At 43.2% G+C, this 17,254-nt stretch overlaps 1 protein-coding gene across 3 annotated transcripts in view; it reads left to right on the forward strand.

Annotated features, from left to right (window-relative positions):
- Positions 1-17,254, forward strand: part of Insr (insulin receptor) — a 148,992-nt gene that overhangs the window by 83,761 nt on the left and 47,977 nt on the right. For all 3 annotated transcript variants that reach the window (XM_021170871.3, XM_021170872.3, XM_021170873.3), the window contains exons 4-8: positions 2,190-2,338; positions 3,843-3,987; positions 7,624-7,838; positions 12,733-12,859; positions 15,037-15,293. In XM_021170871.3, the coding sequence (XP_021026530.1) occupies positions 2,190-2,338; positions 3,843-3,987; positions 7,624-7,838; positions 12,733-12,859; positions 15,037-15,293 (893 nt within the window). The remainder of the gene's footprint in view (positions 1-2,189; positions 2,339-3,842; positions 3,988-7,623; positions 7,839-12,732; positions 12,860-15,036; positions 15,294-17,254) is intronic.

Below are 17,254 nucleotides of genomic sequence, written 5' to 3' on the forward strand. Positions count from 1 at the left end.
TAATGAGCCATCTCAACACTAGAACATTGTAACTATATGTGCATATTCACCACACCCACCTGGGGCCAACTATGTAACCTGATGGTTGAGACTTTTCATATTCTATGTCCTCTAGGAAGAGCAGAGGCAGGTAAAGAGTCAGGCTTCCAAGGCTGGGGAACTGGGGAATTAGCTCCAATAGCAGGCAAATACAGAAACCTGAGTTCAGAAATGTACACACTTTCCTTTTGGAAACCTGGGCATGGTGGCATGCACTTATGACCCCAGTGCTGGGTAGGAAACAGGATGGTTCCTGGAGCTCCCTGACCAGTCAGCCACATAGCAAGTTCCAGGTTCAATGGAAGATTCTATCTCAAAAACAAGCTAAAAGGCTCCTGAAGAATGACACCCAAAGTTGACCTCTGGTCTCCATAAAGGTGTGTATGTACCCCCAACACACACACACACACACACACACACACAAACACACCTACACATCACATGGGTATGAACATAGAGTTCTATCATGTGATCAGTGATTCTATCAACCATGCCTAGAGACTCCAAGACAAACTTTATAGGACTAGTGAGGTGACAGAGTTGGTAAAATGTAGACTTCAGTTTGATCCCTAGCACCCTTGGGAAAAGTTGGACATGGTGGTCTGTGCTTGTTATACCAGCACTGGAGAGGTGTGGTGCTGTCAGGTCTGCCCTGTGCAGGGAACGAAGGAAGTTTTTTATACCAGGAAAGGAACTTTGTGTGTTTGTGTGTATGCAGCTATTTGTGAGTGGGTGTAGGGAGATCAGAGGACAACCTCAGATATTATTCTCAGAATTTCACCTACTTTCTTTGTGATAGGGTCTCCCAGTGGCCCTGAGACTGACCTATTAGGCTAGGCTAGCTGATCAGCAAACCCCAAGATTCTCTCTCCTTCCTCAATACTAGTCTTACCAATATCTAACAGTGTTTGATATTTCTAAGAAAACCTTTCATTGCGTATGTATTTATTTTTTATGCATGTGTGTGCGCGCACACACACAGGGTTAGTATGTGGTGCTCAGTTCTCAGAACTTGCTTTCCTCCTTTCACTTTGCTGGGCCCAGGGATTGAACTCAGGTTGGCAGGCTTGGCTGCAGCAGGTACCTTTACCCTATGAGCTGTCTTTCCAGCCAATGCTTGACATTTTTAGGTGGGTTATAGGGATTCAGCTGAGGTTCTCATATTTATAAGGTGAATATTTCATGGACTGAACACTCCCGTAAACCCTGGACAATGAATTTTAAGGGGATAATTGGCCATTTTAAGACTGTAGGAGCAGGTTGACAATGCCTGGGAATAATTTTGGTTGTGGTAATTTAGAGATGAGATGATGTTGGTATTGATCACCAGTTGGGAATCTGGCTCTGCATCCTATACTGCCCAAGGGTGCCTCATTACCACTGTGAAGACATACTTGGTGTCAAATATTTGAAATACTATATCAGTGAACTTTCTCTTGTTGTGATAAAACACTCTGACCAAAAGCAGCTTAGGGGAGGACAAGGTTTGTTTCAGCTTATACTGCTTGGTCACATTCTGTCACAGAGGGAAGTCAAGTAGAAACATAAAGCAGAAACCACAAAACAGAGTTTCTCAACCTTCCTAGCACGAACCTTTCATACAGATCCTCATGTTGTAGTGACCTATAACCATAAAATTATTTATTTGCTACTTCATAAGTGTAGTTTTGCTACTGTTATGAATCATAATGTTAATATCTGATAGGTAGGATCTCTGATATGTGACCAGCAGAGGGGTAGCAGTGCTCAGGTTGAAAACCACTGCCATAGAGCAGTGATCCTAGTTGACTCTGTTTCTAGCTCATGTGCAGCTAGCTTTCTCAGATAGACCAGGCCCACCTGCCTTGGAAATGGCCACCCACAGTGGGCTGGGCCCTCCCCCATCAATCAACAATCAAGATAACTCCCCACAGTATAGTCATGGGCCAATCTGATTTAGGCAATTCCTCAACTGAGATACCCCTCATGATGACTCTAGGCTATATCCTGCTGACAGTTAAAGTTAGCTAGCTCAACTGTGCTCAGCACATCCACTTTAGAGTAACAGACTGAGGTTGCCACTGGGTTCCTGTGAAGAGTGCTGTATTCCAAATGATGGGGCGAGGGAGCCCTGTGCACCTCATTGATCTTTGCCTCTGCTCCACTCTCAGCTTGATGTGCACCCCATGTCTGGGACCCTGCCCTAAGGTCTGCCAAATCCTCGAAGGCGAGAAGACCATTGATTCTGTGACATCTGCCCAGGAGCTCCGAGGCTGCACTGTGATCAACGGTAGCCTGATCATCAACATCCGAGGGGGCAGTGAGTATTTTGGAGCATCCCCCACTTCCTATGAGCTGTGAGCTGGGAAGTGCACAGCTCAGGGTATTCCACACATTCCCCTCTTAACTTTCACGGCCAAATTCACTTTGTTCCTGTGGTCTCAGCTATTCAGGAGGCTGAGGCAGGAGGATTGCTTTAATCTAGCAAGTTCAGTCTAGCTTGGATGACATAATCTTGTCCAAAGAAACAAAACAACATAACATGCAAAGTGACACATCCTTCAGTGGCCCCCTAAGTGAGAGACTTATACCAGGAGTTGCCTTAAAATCCAAAATGAAAATTTTATGGTTCTACCTCTGCCTGAAATTCTTATTTTGCAATCTGCAGCAGGAATCTCTATTCTTTATATTTTTATGTGTATGAGTGTTTTGTCTGGGTATATGTATATACATGGTGTATATGAGGTGTCCACAAAAAAAAGAGGGTATATAATACCCTGGAACTGCAGTTAGAGATGATTGTAAGTTACCATGTGGATGTGGGAACTGAACCCAGGTCCTCTGTGATAGCAACTAATTCATCGTAATTAATTCTGGGCCATCTCTGCAGCCCCAGGGATCTCTTCTTACTAATATGCACCAAGTCTGCTGGTATACACTTGCTATCCAAGCACTCAAGAGATGGAAGTAGAAGTTGTTCAAATGTGAGTTTGAAGTCAGCCTAGACTACATGAGACTCCATATCAAAGAGATAAATAAATAAAGGCTCCAAGCTAGAACTAACAAAACAAACCAAACAAAACAAACAAAACAAAACAAAAACTTTGCTATGGGTAGTGCTAAGGTAGTTAGAGCCCAGCATTCCTGAATTCATGGGTTTTAGTCCTCTGTACTAAGTCACTGTGGCATACTGGTGAACTAATCACAGCACTGGGAGAATTGTAGAGACAGGAAGATCAGAAGTTCAAAGTTATCTTTAGGTGAAGAGTAGATTTGAAGCAAACTTGGGCTACTTGACATGGCAAACAAATCTTTGTTTCAAAAATAGAAATAAATAAAATAAAAGCAAATGTGCTATATTGTAGATTTGTTTTAAACTCATCACTTCTACCTTCATATACTGAGTGCTGGGATAAAAGGTTTGCAGGAGTGCGCGTGCACGTGCACACAAACCCACACACGCACACCCCCGCCCCGCGCACACACACATACAAACACATACACACACACACACACATACAAACACACATACACACACATACAAGCACACACACAAACATGCACACACTCACACACATAAAAACACAAATACACACAAACATGCACACACATACAAACACACACACATACAAACACATACACACACATACACACACATACAAACACATACACACATACAAACACACACAAACATGCACATACACACACACGTATAAACACACGTACAAACACACACATACACACACACACACACACACACACACACACACACAGAGGATAAAACTCTTCTGTAGATACTCATAGGCATTTCCTCCATTTTGCAGACAACCTGGCAGCTGAGCTGGAGGCTAACCTTGGCCTCATTGAAGAAATTTCAGGATTTCTAAAGATCCGCCGCTCCTATGCTCTGGTATCACTTTCTTTCTTCAGGAAGCTACATCTGATTCGAGGAGAGACCTTGGAAATTGGGTATGTGAGCCTGTGTTTGAGACTGCCAACCAAGAAACTCATGAGTTAGGAGAACAACGTAGGAAAGGGGAGATGGCTTTCTGGATAAACTGCTTACTTTGCTACATTAAGACCTGAATTTGATTACAGGTTTAGAAAAAGGCAGGCCTAGTAGTGTTGGGCACACAGAGCCTGGGGCTTCCTGGCTAGTCAATCCTTACCTGTTTATCAGGTTTGAGGCCAGTGAGAGACCCTGACTCAGCAAACCAGGGTGGATCAGGCCTAAGGAGTGACAGCTAGGTTTTCCTCTGTCCTCCACACTTGTGAACACACTCATGCACATGTTCAGCCATGCATGTGTGAGTGTGTGCAAACATACAAACACACACATAAGAATTTAGGGCTTTTGTTTTTATAATCCAACTGAACCAAATTGAAGCATCTGTTGGGTGAAAATGCCTGTAACATTTGTGAATGGTGGTCCTTCCTAATTTTCCTCCCAGTCTCCATTTTCTTTTTGAGTTGTCAACCTGGGCTCCTAGTCATGGCCCATGTCTTGGGATCTTGTCCTAGCTAAGCTGCAGTATTCAGTCTTGACTTCTCTCTTTATCCACAGCCCTGAGCCTGTCTCTGTAGATTGTAACGGGTGACCACTGGGAACCTCAGATTCGGATCCCAGTTATCCTTGTTTCTGGAATTCTTCTTTGCTCTGCTCTCCTTTAGGTCCCACAGTCCTTGCTTAAGTTGCTCAAACAAATAGAAGTCCTGAGTGTGGTGTTTAAAAAGTGGGGATGGACTCATGAGCAAGAAGTCTGTAGAGGGTCATTGAGAAATGAGATGGAGAAGTTAGATTCTGTTTCTTGTGGGCACAGAATGGGTACCCTGTACTCAATCTCATTGATGAAAAACCAACAGCAAACAGGGAAAGGGGCAAAAGGACAGTATGGCCAATCCATACTGTCTTAAAGCAAAATCATACCACTAGGTTGCTGATATGCACCTCTAATCACAGGACTTAAGAGGTGGAAACAGGCTGATCTCAGGGCCATCCTGGCCTGGTCAGTGTAGTGATTTCTAAGGCCAGCCAGGGGGTGGGGTGGGGGGTGGAGGAGAGAGAGAGAGAGAGAGAGAGAGAGAGAGAGAGAATTTCTAAAACCATTTAAAACGCAAAGAAACAAACAGGAATGTAGCACAAACACAAGCCAAACATGTTTGCAACCTTCCATAGTTTTTATCCCCAAACTTGATTTCTGTTTCTATTTTATTTGCCAGACCTGGGTCACATGGCTGTTGCTGGATAGCTGTGAGGGAGGTGGGAAGAACATATATCCATCTCTTCAAACCTTTGTGATTGAGAAAGACCATAGAAAAGATGGCTGGAAAGGTGTTTGAGAACCAAGATCACCATATTTAAATTTATTCCCCTAAAATACCCACTTTCTCATGCTGTTACAAATATTTTCTTATTTATTTATTTTTTTTTATTTTAGCTGGGGCCTTTTGATTGGCTGGACTTTCTGGAAACAACCAGAGCTGTCCAGTAGAATTATTATATAAGTCATGAGTGAGACTTTCAGTGTTCCAGGGCTCAACTTAAAACTTACCTAGCCCATTATGTCTCAAATGTTCAAATTTAGAATCATTAATTAAAACAACCCAGAATTTTTTCATCTTCCCTTTTGTGGTACCTCTTTGAATATCTATCTATCTATCTATCTATCTATCTATCTATCTATCTATCTATCTATCTATCTATCAGATCAAGACTCATTTTCATTTAGCCCAAGCTGGCCTTGAACTTGCTCTGATGACCTTGAACTTCTGATCCTTCTGCTTATATCTCCTGGAGTATACAGTGATGGGATGGAATTCATGGCCTTTGAGTACCAGGCAAGCACTCTACAAACCAGGCTATATGTCCAATGCCTTTTTCTACCTCTTTCAAGGCAGTTTAGAACTACTAGCCTGTTCACATGGTACATAGGGTATGGCTTCTGTGTCACTTATGGAGGTCCAGGCTCTTTCCTTACTCATCACTTGCTAGTAAGCTGCTAGTTGTTTCAAAACACAACTCTAATAAAACTCATCAAGAATATATAAAACCTTGAGCTCTGTAATGCCCATAGGGATTGTATAACCTAGAGTCTTTCTTTCTTCCTTCCTTCCCTGCCTCCTTTCTCTCTCCCTCCCTCCCTCCCTCCCTCCCTCTTTCTTTCTTTCTTTCTTTCTTTCTTTCTTTCTTTCTTTCTTTCTTTCTTTCTTTCTTTCTTTCTTTCTTTCTTTCTTTCTCTCTCTCTCTCTCTCTCTCTCTCTCTCTCTCTCTCTCCCTCCCTCCCTCTCTCTCTTTCTCTCTCTCTTTCTTTCTCTCCTTCCTCTTCCTTCTTCCTCCTTTTCTTCCTCTTCCTGCTCCTCCTCCTCTCTTCTTCCTTCTTATTCCACCTCTTTCTTCTTTCTCCTTCCTTCTTCCTCCTGCTGGTTCTCTCCTTCCTCTTCCTTCTCCTTCTTCTTCCTTCTTTCTTCTGCTTTCTTCCTTTTTCCTTCTTCTCTTCCTCTTTCTTCTTCCTCCTCTCTTGTTTTTCCTCTTCTTCCTACCCTTCCTCCTCCTTTTTTCTTCCTTCTCTTCCTTCTTCCTTCCTCCTCTTCTTCTTTCTCTTCCTTCTTTCTCCTCTTTCTCCTTCTTCCTCCTCCTCTTCCTTCTACTTTCTTCCTCTTCTTTCTTTCTTCTTCTGCCTCCTTCTTCCTTCTTTCCCCTTTCTCCTCTTTTCCCTTCTCTTCCTTCTTTGTCTTCTTCCTCCTCCTCCTGCTTCTGCTCTTTCTCCTTCTTTCTTCTTCCAGAGAAGGATATATATTCATGATCTTGATTTAGTATACAGTAGACTAAAGGGTTCATTTTATTGAAGGATGTTTCCTCAAACCTGCTAGGTAAAGAACACTACTTTGCTCTTTCCCTGGGTTTAGCTCATATGCTTGTGTCTTGAATTTTCTCTTCTCCCAAGCCCAGTCTGACCCCCACCCCTGTTCCCCCTCTGCCTGCCTGCCTCCCCCCCCTCTCTCTCTCCCTCCCTCCCTCCCTCCCTCTCCTCCTCCTCCTCCTCCTCTTCTGCTTTCTTCTCCAGCTCCTTCTTTTCTTCTCTCTCTTATTTTGCCATACCAAGAGTTGTATCTAGTACTTGGTACATGCTAAGTAAGCACTCTTACCATTGTGGAGTAGGGGATTATAGGCAGGGTCTCTACTACTGAGCTATATCCCAGGCCCTCACTGGAGGATTCTAGTTAGGTACACTACTCCTGACCCATGCCCTTAGTCCTCAATGGGAGATTCTAGGCAGGGGATCTATTCCTTAGCCACACCACCAATCCCTTATTTGGGAATTCTAGGAGCATGTTATACACTCCATGAAAACAATTTCTTTGTTTTCCATATTCTCAAAGTTTTTTTGTGTCTGTACATAGAATGTATTTTGATCATAACCATCCCCCATGCATTCCTTGTACTCCACATAGACCCACCCCACCCCACCTCACCCCACCTCCCTCTCAAGTTCATTTCTTCTTTTTAAAAATAAAATTATAACCCACTTAGTGCATTCTGTGGCACCTGCCATCCTGGAGCTAAGAACATTGGTTTTGAGTAACTAGTTGTGTGTGTCCCTGTAGGAACTATTCTTTCTATGCCTTGGACAACCAGAACCTGAGGCAACTCTGGGACTGGAGCAAACACAACCTCACCATCACTCAGGGCAAGCTCTTCTTCCATTACAACCCGAAACTCTGCTTGTCTGAAATTCACAAGATGGAAGAGGTCTCCGGAACTAAGGGCCGCCAGGAGAGGAACGACATTGCCCTGAAGACCAATGGAGACCAGGCATCGTGTAAGTTGCTTCATTCTTTTGTCCCCAGCAGCTGTCCCCAGGGTCCCCTCTGGCAGCCACTACCCTAGCTGCCAGGAAGGTGCCATTGTTGTTTGTTGAGCTACAGCTTTCTGTGAGAGGAGTTTTGAAATACAAAAGGCAGGTATGTAGATGTGTGTATGTGTGCATGTATGGTATGTGTGTTTATGGATAGACGTCCATGTGTCTCTGGAGGCCAGAAGTATCACTACCTGGACACCATCCACTATTTTTCTTTTGCTAGATTTTTTTTTTCTGCCTAAAGCCCAACAGTCGGCTTTATAGGCTGTGTAAGAACCTCAGGGATCCATCTTTCCTATTTTTTTCAGTGCTGAGGATAGAAGTGCTCTATTGCTGTGAAGAGACATATGATCAAGGCAATTGTTATAAAGAAAAGCATTTAATTGGGGCTGGCTTAATTTCCTTCTGAAGCCTAGGCTGTCATCATCATGGTGGGAACCACAGAGGCAGAGAGACAGGCTGAGAACTTATATTCTGATCCACAGGCAGAGGCAGAGAAAAGAGAGAGACTGGGCCCCACATGGACTTTTGATCCTCAAATTCCACCCCTAGTGACAGACTTCCTCCAACAAGGCCACACCCCCAACAAGGACACACCTCCTAATTCTTCCCAAACACACCTACTTGGGATTAAGCATTTAAACTTATGAGCCTGTGGGGACCATTTTTTTTTATATATATTTTTTATTAGGTATTTTCCTCATTTACAGTTCCAATGCTATCCCAAAAGTCCCCCATACCCCCCCCCCACTCCTCTACCCACCCACTCCCACTTTTTAGCCCTGGTGTTCCCCTGTACTGGGGCATATAAAGTTTGCAAGTCCAATGGGCCTCTCTTTCCATTGATGGCTGACTAGGCCATCTTTTGATACATATGCAGCTAGAGTCAAGAGCTCTGGGGTAGTTCATAATGTTGTTCCACCTATAGGGTTGCAGATCCCTTTAGCTCCTTGGGTACTTTCTCTAGCTCCTCCATTGGGGGCCCTGTGATCCATCCAATAGCTGACTGTGAGCATCCACTTCTGTGTTTGCTAGGCCCTGGCATTGTCTCACAAGAGACAGCTATATCTGGGTCCTTTCAGCAAAATCTTGCTAGTGTATGCAATGGTGTCAGGGTTTGGAAGCTGATTATGGGATGGATCCCTGGATATGGCAGCCTCTAGATGGTCCATCCTTTTGTCACAGCTCCAAACTTTGTCTCTGTAACTCCTTCCATGGGTGTTTTGTTCCCAATTCAAAGAAGGGGCAAAGTGTCCACACTTTGGTCTTCGTTCTTCTTGAAATTCATGTGTTTTGCAAATTGTAACTTATATCTTGGGTATTCTACGTTTCTGGGCTAATATCCACTTATCAGTGAGTACATATCATTTGAGTTCTTTTGTGATTGTGTTACCTCACTCAGGATGATGCCCTCCAGGTCCATCCATTTGCCTAGGAATTTCATAAATTCATTCTTTTTAATAGCTGAGTAGTACTCCATTGTGCAAATGTACCACATTTTTTGTATCCATTCTTCTGTTGAGGGGCATCTGGGTTCTTTCCAGCTTCTGGCTATTATAAATAAGGCTGGTATGAACATAGTGGAGCATGTGTCCTTCTTACAGGTTGGGACATCTTCTGGCTATATGCCCAGGAGAGGTATTGCTGGATCCTCCAGTAGTACTATGTCCAATTTTCTGAGGAACCGCCAGACTGATTTCCAGAGTGGCTGTACAAACTTGCAATCCCACCAACAATGGAGAAGTGTTCCTCTCTCTCCACATCCTTGCCAGCATCTGCTGTCACCTGAATTTTTGATCTTAGCCATTCTGACTGGTGTGAGGTGGAATCTCAGGGTTGTTTTGATTTGCATTTCCCTGATGATTAAGGATGTTGAACATTTTTTCAGGTGTTTCTCTGCCATTCGGTATTCCTCAGGTGAGAATTCTTTGTTCAGTTCTGAGCCCCATTTTTTAATGGGGTTATTTGATTTTCTGTAGTCCACCTTCTTGAGTTCTTTATATATATTGGATGTTAGTCCCCTATCTGATTTAGGATAGGTAAAGATCTTTCCCAATCTGTTGGTGGTCTTTTTGCCTTATTGACGGTGTCTTTTGCCTTGCAGAAGCTTTGCAACTTTATGAGGTCCCATTTATCGATTCTCGATCTTACAGCGCAAGCCATTGCTGTTCTATTCAGGAATTTTTCCCCTGTAACCATATCTTCGAGGCTTTTCCCTACTTTCTCCTCTATAAGTTTCAGTGTCTCTGGTTTTATGTGGAGTTCCTTGATCCACTTAGATTTGACCTTAGTACAAGGAGATAGGAATGGATCAATTCACATTCTTCTACATGTTAACTGCCAGTTGTGCCAGCACCATTTGTTGAAAAATGCTGTCTTTTTTCCACTGGATGGTTTTAGCTCCCTTGTCAAAGATCAAGTGACCATAGGTGTGTGGGTTCATCTCAGGGTCTTCAATTCTGTTCCATTTGTGTACTTGTCTGTTGCTATACCAGTACCATGCAGTTTTTATCACAATTGCTCTGTAGTACAGCTTTAGGTCTGGCATGGTGATTTGTGGGGACCATTCTTATTCAAACTACAGTGCTCCACTCCTGGGCCTCTATAGCCTTATAGACATATCATAACACAAAATCCATTCAATCCAACTTCAAAATCCCCCATATTCACTAATCACAGTCTCAACACTGTTTAAAAAACCAGTCTCTTCTGAGACTCAATGCAATCTCTTTACTGTAACCCCTGTAAAATCAAAAATACATTACATGCAACATACAGTGGCACAGAATATAATTGCCATTCCAGAAGGGAGAAGAGGAGGATGGTGAGGAAATACTGGACCAAAGCAAGTCTGAAGCCCATAATGGCAAACTCCAAATTCTATTAGGCGGCTCTTACTTCCCAGCTTTGCTGATGCAGCACATTTCTCTCCCTTGGGCAGCTCTCCTTGGCAGACACCCCATAACTCTGGCATCTCCAACATCTTGGGGCCTCCAATGCCATCTAGGTTTTATTTTCACATCTTCACACAATGACCTATCCTGGCCTCTTTGCAGGGACTCTCTGTTTGACTAACAGGAGACTAAGCATGCAAACATATGAGCCTCTAGGGATCATTCTCATTCAAGCCACCACAGCCATGATGGCTGGAGTTTTCTTCTCTTTCCCTTCCCTCCCTCCCTTCCTTCCTTCCTCTCCCTCTCTCCCCCTCTTTCTTTCTCTTTCTCTTTCTCTTTCTCTTTCTCTTTCTTCTTCCCTTCCCTTCCCTTTTCTTTTCCTTTCTTTCTTTCTTTCTTTCTTTCTTTCTTTCTTTCTTTCTTTCTTTCTTTCTTTCTTTCTTTCTTTCTTTCTTCTCCCCCTCCTCCCCCCCCCAAACATGGGTTCTGTGGAAAGAACTCAGATCCCCAGGCTTACACCTGAGCATTCACATACTTGGAATATTCACCAAGTAAGCTGTTCCCTGCCTGCCAGAGGCAGGCTTTATGTATCTTATCTGAGCCAGTTCCACAAAGTACAATGTTTTATGTCCCATAATCATAAAACTCATGCTGAGAGCATCAAGGCTAATGAAGTATATGCAGCAGTTTATATCACCTGGGAAGCAACAACAAGATGAAGTTTGGGACTTGAAAAATGGTTCAGTTCTGTTGCTCTAATCCAAAGCAACTTGGGGGAGAAAGCATTTATTTTTCTTACATTTCCAGATCACAATGCATCATTTAGGGGGCTCAGAGCAAAATATTAAGGCAGAAACCTGGAGGCAGGAACCATGGAAAAATACTGTTTATGGTTAGCTACCGTTCTTATATAGCCCAGGGCTACCTACCCAGGCATGGCACTGCCCATGGTAGGCTGGGACCTTCTTACATCAATCATCAATCAAAAAAATGCTTCACAGACATGACCACAGGCCGATCTGATGGAGGAAGCTTTTCAATTAAGGTTCTCTCTTCCCAGGTGTGTCAAGTTGCTGACCAAGATTAGCCATCACACCTGCACATACATGGACATGCATACACATGTATATATACACACACATAAACAATTCCATCCCTTTGTTCAAAAGTGGCTGATTAGCTGTCCTTTTTACGTTGGCATGGGTCATCCAGGATTCAGTTGAGCATTATATTCAGTTAAGTCTTCAATACGTAGTTGTCTGCTGACTCCCCACCTTTCAGACTCAGCAAGACCAGTCCTCTGCTTATGTGGATGAGATCCATGTAAGCAGTAGCCGATTATACACCCCACCCCCGTTTTAATTGTCAACACAATCCAGAATCACATGGAAAGAGAACCTTAATTGAAGAGTTTTCCAGATCAGACTGGCCTGTAGGCATACCAGTGGAGCATTTTTTTGGTTCACAATTAATTCCTTTGGGGGTTTCATGTTGGCCCAGAGCTCACCAAGTACACTTGGCTGGCTTGGCTTTGGTTTTGATTGTTAGTTGAAATGAGATGTGCTATTCCATGACTTGGATCTTGAACAACATGAGAGTGGAGAAAGCTAATTAAGTAAAAGTAGCAAGTAGGCATCATCCATGCATCATTCATGCATCATTTTTCTCTGCTGTTGACTGTGGATGATGAGAAATGACTAATGGTTTGACTTCCTGCCTTAATTTCCCTGAAATGATAATCTGACTTGTAATTATATGCCAAACAAACTCTTCCTCCCTTAAGTGACTTTTTCTTATGATATTTTATCACAGCAACAAAATGAAAATAGGACTCCCGCCATCCTTCAATCCTACCTCTCTTCCCAAAGAGGCAGGAGGAGGTTGAATATTTTGGCCTGAAACTAACTATTCACTATTCTGATTGCCTGACTTTTTTTTTTTCTCTTGGACATTTCTAGGTGAAAATGAATTGCTTAAATTTTCTTTCATTCGGACATCTTTTGACAAGATCCTGCTGAGATGGGAACCCTACTGGCCCCCCGACTTCCGAGATCTCCTGGGATTCATGTTGTTCTACAAAGAGGCGTAAGTAAAAGGAGGTAGACTTTTGCTTCTTGTTGCAAAGACAGACAAAGGCTATCAAGAAGAAGGTTAAGGAAGGGAAGTTCCATCTTGGCTCACAGCTTGCATGGTGGGGATGTCATAGCATCGGGAAGCAGCTGGTCACATGGCATCCATAGGCAGGAAGCAGCTGGTCACGTGGCATCCTCAGGCAGGAAGCAGCTGGTCACATGGCATCCTCAGGCAGGAAGCAGCTGGTCACATGGCATCCACAGGCAGGAAGCAGCTGGTCACATGGCATCCACAGGCAGGAAGCAGCTGGTCACATGGCATCCACAGGCAGGAAGCAGCTGGTCACATGGCATCCACAGGCAGGAAGCAGCTGGTCACATGGCATCCTCAGGCAGGAAGCAGCTGGTCACGTGGCATCCACAGGCAGGAAGCAGCTGGTCACGTGGCATCCTCAGGCAGGAAGCAGCTGGTCACATGGCATCCACAGGCAGGAAGCAGCTGGTCACGTGGCATCCTCAGGCAGGAAGCAGCTGGTCACATGGCATCCACAGGCAGGAAGCAGCTGGTCACGTGGCATCCTCAGGCAGGAAGCAGCTGGTCACATGGCATCCACAGGCAGGAAGCAGCTGGAGAGATGAATGCTGGTGCTCAGATCATGCTCTCCTTTAAAATAAGAAAATATTTTGTGTGTTCTTTTACATTTTCACACATCTCTGTAGTGTATTTTGCTCATATCTATCCACCATGTTCTCCCTCCACCGTCCTGCAGTGTGTCTATCCTGTTTCCCTCTCAACTTCATGTGCTCTCTGTGTTGTTGACAAGCCTTTGAATCTAGTTAGTGCTGCCCATGTGTGCATGCATGGGGAGACACACACTCGAGCTTGAGCAACCAACCAGTGTCCATGTCCCAAAAGGACAGTGACTTCACCTCTTAGTAGCTACACATTACTCCTCTGCTAGAAGAGGACCTTGGAGCCACCCCACCATCCTTGCTGGGATGATAGTATGAGCTGCTTGTGTGTAGACCGTGCCATGTCTAGGAATCAGCACTGCACAGCTTCTCCCAATCAGCTTTCCCCTTTTCCTATAGACTACAGATGACCTGTCTCCATCTCACAGTGCTGGGATTACGGATGTTCACTCCCACACCCGGCCTTTCCATGGGTGTTAGAGATCAAACTCTGGTCCTCATGCTTGTATAACCAGCACTTTGTCCACTGAGCCAGCTCCCAGGCCCAGTGGTCGTATGCTGTTAACTCATGTTGAGAATATGAAATTTTCTATGGGTACATAGAAAATGTTGGGGTGGGAAGAAAAAAAAATGCATCAAGTACACCCAAGCTACCACACACCATACACCCTAGCTGTGCTGCAGAGTCTTAGTCATTTACCCTTATGGCTATGTGGTAGGTTGAGCTGATGGCTCATTAGTCAGCATCGTGAATGTATCATACCTCATGCTGCTAGCTTTGAAGAAGACTCACATTCAGAACTGGAAATAGGAAGCAGTTCACTTTGGAGTGGCTGGAGAGGAGACTCAGCAGTTAAGTGTGCTGACTGTGCTTCTACAGGACCTGAGTGATTTCTAGCATCCAAGTCAGGCATCTCCCAACCACCAGAACCAGGAGACCCAGTGCTCTCTCTGACCCTTGAAAGCACATACATATATTAACACACACTCAGGTACACATTCACACTTTTAGAAAGCTACATGCTGTGGAATGTACTTAAAATCCCAGCTCCAAAGAAGCAGAAGTAGAGAAGTAGACAGATCTTTTGGGGTCTCTGACTAGCCAGAATAGCCTTTGAGGTGAATTTTAGGCCTGATCATTTACCCTATCTCAAAACACAAGGCAGCACTCAGATGTGTATGCTGTTAGTCCCAGCACTTGAGGAGACAGGAGGCAGGTAGGCTTCTGTGAGTTTGAGGCTAGCCAGGACTAGAGTCTGTTTCAACAGACAGAAAAAAAACAGGTACATGGAACCTGATGCTCTTCTCTAGGTCCATGTATACATACCACACACACACACACACACACACACACACACACACACACACACACACATCTGCACCTAAGCACCAAATAGAAAAGAAGAGAGAACTCCCCAAGGTCCCCATCCCACTTTAGTACTGAGCTTGACACTTACACAGTGGTAACCCACCTCTCCCCCTTATTTTTCTCAAAAGCCCTTATCAGAACGTGACAGAGTTTGATGGGCAGGATGCTTGTGGCTCCAACAGCTGGACTGTGGTGGATATTGACCCGCCCCAGAGGTCCAATGACCCCAAGTCTCAGACCCCAAGTCACCCTGGGTGGCTGATGCGGGGCCTCAAACCTTGGACCCAATACGCCATCTTTGTGAAGACCTTGGTTACCTTCTCTGATGAACGGCGGACTTATGGAGCCAAAAGTGATATCATCTATGTGCAAACAGATGCCACCAGTAAGTGTGTCCTGGGAACAGGGGTTTGCTGATGAACTGACACTATTATCTTTGGTTGGCAGCTTATGTGACAGGCTTTCTCCCGTGGTTGGCATCTAGAGGAGCTAAGGGCTGAGGCTCATATTTTCATAGATAATGAAACTATAACCCAGGAACTACTTCAGAGTTCAAGAGTTCCCTTTTGGGCTTGGAAGATGGCTTGGTGGGTAAGATTGTGTGATGTTCCCAGTACCCATACTGAAAGCTAAGTGTGCCCATGTTCATGGTCCAGAGTCATGGGTCCCAGGGGTTTCCATGTACTTGCCTCTACTCCCAGAGCACTGGGGCTCAGGGACAGGTGCAGGCTAACACTAGGATTTGATAGCTGCCAGCCTAGCTTTAGTTTCAATGAAAGATTCTGTTTTAAAAGAGTAAGGTAGACAATGATAGAATGGGATAGAATAGGATGCCTGACTTCCTCTGCTGGGCTCTGCATATGCACATGCATATCTAACACACACATGTATGCCTCCCCACATATAATACACACATACCACATACCACACAAAATATATACTACATGTAATACACACACATGTATATATACACACACCACATTTAATATGCATATGCAACACACACTCACACATACACACCTGCCCATCATATAATGTGCACATATAGCACACATAACACACACATTGCATGTAGCACATGCATGCACAAATGTGCATATACATAACACATATAACATACTACATATAATACTCACACAGACACCACATGTAACACAGTCACAACATGTAGCACATATAATATGTACACACTTACCACATATAACATGCTCACATACCACATAAAACATATTTGAACACACTAAAACACACATGCACACATGTAATAATATATATGCACACATACATACATTGCACACACTATATAGGTGCACATACATGTTGCGGCCGGCCAGTCTAAACTGGAAAAATGACAAGCAAGGATGGATCTAAGACATGAATTTAATTTAGTTTTTTTTTTGGTCATTTTAATCAGGACACTGAGTCAACTTATCTGCCAGGCTTGGCACATGAATTACTAATATGTTTCTGTAGCGTTTTGTGGAGAGAACTTGTTTTTCCCTTTTTTAATAAGGTAGCTGTTTTAGGATCTATCTATAAGCCAATAAGTAGATCTTTTTAAGATACTATAAAGCATTTATTAAATTCTTTGACATTTAAATTTTAAATTTTGAAAATAAAGGTATGATTTAAATAGTGTGCATGGGAATGCACTAAATAGTATGTACGGGGATACAATGTTTCTCTTTTTGGTCTTTTAAGAAGTTAAAGTTTAAAATTTTACAATATCTAACCTTTTGAATTAATAACTTGTTGACAAAACATTTTAAATACTTGGCTGTAAAGGGACAGTGACTAATTGCACTTTTAATCATTTTTTTAAGGAGCGGTTGTAACTAGAAAGCTTGAAAAGTTATTAAGAGTCACGTGTATAATTTATTTATTAACTAGGAATATGTGTAAGCAATTGTAAATTTGAGAATTAATAGTATCTGAGGGACGAACAATTTTAAGTAATTGTGAGCTTAGAGATATGGCATTGACTATTAATATACAAATTAAGGTTTGATTGTTTAGCATTTTAAAGCACTATCTACAGCACACAACTAGATTATTTGTGTTGGAACAGGGGAAACTGTGTGTCTTAAGACTCTGTCCCACAGCAGTTAGTTGGGCCCACGTGGGCCAACGATCGGCTGGGAGGATGAGAAAAAATGATTTTACAATAATGTTTTTTTTTTTTTTTTTGGCCTAAGAATTGTCTTGGGCACAACTAATATTTAATTATCAATTAATAACAATTATAAAAGCTTTTTTATTTTTTGTAAAACCTTTTGTAGTAAACTAAAACACTAAGTAATAAAAGGATATTATCTCTGAATCTCTTGGGTGAGAGCAAGGATTTAA

Source organism: Mus caroli, unplaced genomic scaffold (assembly GCF_978045245.1).
Source record: "Mus caroli unplaced genomic scaffold, Mus_caroli_1 scaffold_10, whole genome shotgun sequence".
NCBI classification, from domain to species: Eukaryota; Metazoa; Chordata; class Mammalia; order Rodentia; family Muridae; genus Mus; species Mus caroli.